At 39.1% G+C, this 5477-nt stretch overlaps 1 protein-coding gene across 1 annotated transcript; it reads left to right on the plus strand.

Annotated features, from left to right (window-relative positions):
• Positions 1 to 6: 6 nt before the first annotated feature.
• Positions 7 to 1008, plus strand: LOC102850124 (cyclin-A2-like; the record flags this gene model as incomplete). The annotated part of the gene is made up of 1 exon (XM_006899315.1): positions 7 to 1008. A coding segment is annotated over one exon (741 nt), but the record flags the coding sequence as incomplete, so codon positions are not given.
• Between the last annotated feature and the right edge of the window lie 4469 nt (positions 1009 to 5477).

Raw genomic sequence — 5477 nt, forward strand, 5'->3', positions numbered from 1 at the left:
TACCTTAGAGAAATGGAGGTTAAATGTAAACCTAAAGTGGGTTACATGAAGAAGCAACCAGACATCACTAACAGTATGAGGGCTATCCTTGTGGACTGGTTAGTGGAAGTAGGAGAAGAATATAAGCTACAGAATGAGACGTTGTACTTGGCTGTAAACTACATTGACAGATTCCTTTCATCGATGTCTGTATTGAGAGAAAAACTTCAGCTTGTGGGCACTGCTGCTATGCTTTTAGCCTCAAAGTTTGAAGAAATATATCCTCCAGAAGTAGCAGAATTTGTATACATTACAGATGACACCTATACCAAGAAACAAGTTCTGAGAATGGAACATTTAGTTTTGAAGGTCCTTGTTTTTGATTTAGCAGCACCAACAATAAATCAGTTTCTTACTCGATACTTTCTACATCAGCAGTCAGCGGACTGCAAAGTTGAAAGTCTAGCCATGTTTCCGGGAGAATTAAGTTTGATAGATGCTGATCCATACCTGAAGTATTTACCGTCAGTTGTTGCTGCTGCAGCCTTTCGTATAGCACTCTACACAGTCAGGGGACAGAGCTGGCCTGATTCTTTAGTACAGAAGACTGGATATACCCTAGAAAGTCTTAAGCCTTGTCTCATAGACCTTCATCAGACCTACCTCAGAGCACCACAGCACGCACAGCAGTCAGTAAGAGAAAAATACAAAAATTCCAAGTATCATGGTGTTTCTCTCCTCAACCCTCCAGATACATTAAATGTGTGAAAGTGAAGAGACTGCTTTTGTTTTCCAAGATGTAAATCACTCAAAGTATATGATGTACAGTTTTTATTTGGTTTTAGTTTTTACAAATAATTTCTGAATACAAATATGGTGGTCAATTACAAAATTATGGTATCTATTTTTAAAATGGTTTTAATTTGTATATCTTTTGTACATGTAGCTAATTTAGATGATTGGCTAATTTTATGTGGTTTTTATTAAACCAAATAATGCCAGCTATCAGGATTATTAATAAACTGATTTGGAAAATAAAAAAAGAATATCAATCATTGGTATATGTATCAGACAATGAAAGCAAGAACTCAAATAGACTTGTACACAAATATTTACAGCAATGTTATTTACAAAAGCCAAAGGATGGAACTAATCCAAAGGTCTACCATTAGAAAAATAGACAAACAAAACTCGATAGATGCGTTGCAGTAGTTTTAATCCAGAATAAAGGAAAGAGTTCTGGACATGTTATAGTATGCATGAACCTTAAAATCATTATGCTATGTGAGATAAATCAGGAAGCAAAAAGATACATCGTTTTGCTTACATAAAATGCCTGTTACTGTTGTTCTGCACTGGAAAGAGAGGAAAACCTTCAACAGATGGATTGACAGTGATTGCTGCAATGAGCTTAAAATATGTCAGAGATAAAAAAGATAACACAGGATAGAACAGCCTAGAGGATCACTTTGAGTTTTACTTGACTCAGTGACACCCTAGTAACAACACTAGAAAACACAAGTTTTCTCATACATGTCTGCCAATCGTCAAGAAGAAGTAAGCTCTTACTAATAGTGAATTTGTTTTGGGGTTTGTAGATGTTACTGTTGTCAAGTCCCTTTGAGTAAGGCCCATGAAAAGTAGATTTGAATCGTACCCTGTCCAGTGGCATCCTAATCATCTGATACACTTGAGACCACCGTTACAATCTCTCTGTAAGTCCATCTTGCTGAGGGTATTCTCTTCTACATTAACCCTCCAACATGCTCAAAGTATGCCAGGCAAAGTTTCTTTTATCCTTGCTTCCAAGGAGCATCTTTTCCAAGACACGTAAGATATTCAGCACTCTTCTCCAGCACTACAACGCAAAAGCATGGTTTCTTCTTTTGTCATCTTTATTCATTGTACAACTGTAGGATTCAAATAAAGTGATTGAAAAGACTATGGTTTGAATCGGGCACACCTTACTTTTGACACTAACATCTTTGCTCTTTAGCACTTTGAGGATGTCCTTAAAAGTAGACTTTCACAATACAATATGGTTTTTCATTTCCTGGCTGCTGATATCAAGAGTATGTACAGTGGATTCAAGCAGGATAAAGTCACAATATCTATCTCTTCTCCATTTATCATGATGTTCTTCCCAGTTTGGGACAGTTCACAAAACAGGAATACGTGGAAGTTTTCTGTGAATCAGAACTGACTGGAGATCAATGGGTTTTGTATTTGCTTGAAACAAAGAATTTTCTACCATTGACAAGAACTTATGAAAATAGAATGCTGAAAACTCATAAAAACTTTAAGTTGTTTTGCTGCTACTTAAGGAAACAGTTTGACCAAAATAGAACACAATTTGATGTGCCAGTACCCAGAATCTCACAACCAGGCCTTAGGTGACTGTCCTGCTAAACAAGCTGCATTAGCCAAGATAATTGCTTCAGTAATTGCCCAGGAGAGGGGGCCTTGAAGGAATTCAAAGAGGAGGTTGTGACTGTCAGAGATAACCCGTGAGTTGAAAAAGTGGTAAACTCCAAAGTGAGGATGCTCCTTGCATAAAGAAACTATTTGATACTCTCAGCACACTGACTTCATCAAATTTGAAATAGAGTAGTGAAAATACTTCATATTATCCATCATGTCAGAGATAAATTTGCAATAACATTAAACCAAAATGGAAGAGTAAATGGAGTGGCATCCACTTCCGAAATAGCTCACCTCTGGAAACCCTATGAACCTGGTGAAAGGATGAAAGTCATACTAGTGTTGAAGACTTTTGTTCATAGGGTCTCTATGAGTTGCCTACGACTTGACGGCACTTAACAACAATAACATCAACATAGAGAGTGATCAGTTAGCCTAGTGGACAGAAAGTAGTGTTACCAATCCAAAGGTGAGTGACTTTGAATCTGTGGCCCTCAGGCCTGTTTTTCATTGTTTTTGTTCAAACATTCTTCTAGGTCGTATTGCCCTGATGTGTCCACTTGCCATACAGAGGTAACTTGTGTTTGCTGTGAAGCTGAACACTGTGACGCTGTGTCAAATGTGTTAATGGTTACCCATGGCGGACAGTGTTTGGTGGAGCTCCCTGATTAAAACAAACTTGAAAGCAGGAGTGGAATCCAGTTCTGAAATAGCTTGCGTCTGGAATCCCTATGAACCAGGAGAAAGGATGAAAGTCAGACAAGTGTTGACGACTTTTGTTCATAGGGTCGCTATGAGTTGCCTATGACTAGATGGCACTTAACAACAAACAACATGCCAATGGCACAGTCCTGGCCCTGCTCATAGGTGGGACTGACAGAGCAATTTTGAGTGTGTGTTGCTGTGCAGGGTCCTGCCAGTAAACCAAACTCCTGCATCAGGGCCCCTGATACTTTATCAGGGTGAAGAATGTGGCAGGACTTTTGAAAGCAACATTACTGACAAGATTCTGCAAACTAACGTACAATCAAAGGCACATCTTAGTTGCCATCTTTGAATGAAGCACAGCTGTTTACCACTTGGATCAAAAGATCATGGGCAACAGATTTTACTATTATGAAACATGTATTTGTTTCTTGTCTGTCACAAAAACTGCTAACCTGTTTTGGGTTATTTTGAATTTCCGTTTCATACAAATGTTTCCTGGAATGGCTTATAAACGTGCTCTGATTCTTTTCCATTTAAATTTCATGGTAAATCAAGTGTTTTCTTGACTGAGAGTCACTTTTCCAATAGGGGTTGAGAAGTTTGCTTTATTTTGTTTTTTTTACATTAGAAACTTTCATTTACTCTGTGGTTATAGCAACATATCTTTTACCAGTATTGTTATTTAGGAGGAGTCCCTGTGTGGTGCAAGGGGATAGCTACTGACTGAGGTTCAAGTCCATCCAGTAGCTCTTTGGAAGAAAGGGCTTATTATTGTGTTGTGTGCCATCAAATTGGAACCAACCTGTAGCTGACCCTCCAGCAGATTTTGAGAGGCAGTAAATGACACCGGAAGAGATTGTCTGTCTTTCTCCTGTGGAGCAGTTAGTAGATTCAAACCGTGTGCCTTTGAGACTGTAGCACACTTTCTTACCATGATTCTACCAGGCACTGACAACTTTCTGGTATCTGTACCAAGAAGTGTCTTTGGAGTTTTTCCAGAATAAACTCACTTGTTAGATACTCTCCCTGACCCTCTTAGAGACTCAGTGGGCTGCCTGAGACCTCTGGCAAATACTTTATGTTTTAGCAAAAGGCTTACTCAGTAATAGGCCAGTCTTCTGTATAGATACAGTCTTGTATTTAAGACTTTAAACCTGATTGCACTTCCTTTGAGCCACTGGTTGTCACATTTTGGTATTTCTCTCAATATTTTCATCATTTTAATAATGATGTTGTACATTGAAGAGACCACAGTATCATATAAAAATTAACTTATATGTACCCACTTATTGCCAAGAGCTAGAAGCAACTCCTAGCTGACCCTGCAGTGGGTGGTTTGAAATGCCTATTTCTGCCATCTCTATATCAATTCATCTAATTGAGTCTTCTTCTTTTTCTCTAACCCTTCACTTTTTCAAGCATGTTATCTTTTCCAAGGAGTAGTCCCTTGTAACAAGTAAAATATTGCTAAAATCATCACAAAATGGCTAGAAGAATTCACTGACAGAGAAAAGCCAATTCCAGCTGAGTTTAGAAGAGACCATGGCACCAGGTTTATCATTGCTGATGTCAGATGGATCCTGGCTGAAAGCGGAGAGTACTAGACGAATGCTTATCTGTATAAATTAACTGTATGCAAAGGCATTTGACTGTGTTGATCATCACTGAGAAGAATAGAATAGACCCAGAAGCTGTTGCATGAAGAAAGCAAGGAACCTCTGCATGATTAAAATCAAGAAAGATGTGTGTCAGCGCTGCCAGCACTGCTCCCACAGTTACTTGGGGGGAAAACTGCCATCTAGATTGACAACATTTGATCCCTAAACTCAAGCAATGGGGGGAGGGGGGTCCTGGGTACCTCAATGGAGGCAAGAAGCCACTTCCGGAAAGGAGCAACAGACTTCCTCCTTGGTCATTAAGGTACTTTGGGGGTGCGGCAACTGCTGTTCTAGCTTGACCACACAGGATTCTTTAACTCAAGCAACAGAGAGTTCCTGGGCATCTTGATGTAGGTGAGAAGCCACTTCCAGCACAGAACAACATGCTTCTTCCTTTGTCGTTCAGGTACTTCGGGGGAAAAACTCTGTCAGACCCTAGGTCTTGCAGGCCTCAGGTCAAGAAGGAACACAAATATGTAAGTGCTTCACAAAGCATTGCTGTACCCTAACAACCCAATATCTACTAAGAAAATACTCCCATACTGTCAAGAAAGCAGCAATCCACATCAACCATTATGAAAAAACAAAATAACCTTTCTCCTAAAAAAGCAGAACCAATGAATTCCCCGGATAGAGAGAATCAGAAGAAATATGTTCATGTAGAGTTATTTGATCAGCTACAGAAAAAGACACAAATGTAGGAAGAAACAA

The sequence above is a fragment of the Elephantulus edwardii genome, unplaced genomic scaffold, assembly GCF_000299155.1.
Source record: "Elephantulus edwardii isolate Elephantulus edwardi_28Jun2011 unplaced genomic scaffold, EleEdw1.0 scaffold00252, whole genome shotgun sequence".
Classification (NCBI taxonomy): domain Eukaryota; kingdom Metazoa; phylum Chordata; class Mammalia; order Macroscelidea; family Macroscelididae; genus Elephantulus; species Elephantulus edwardii.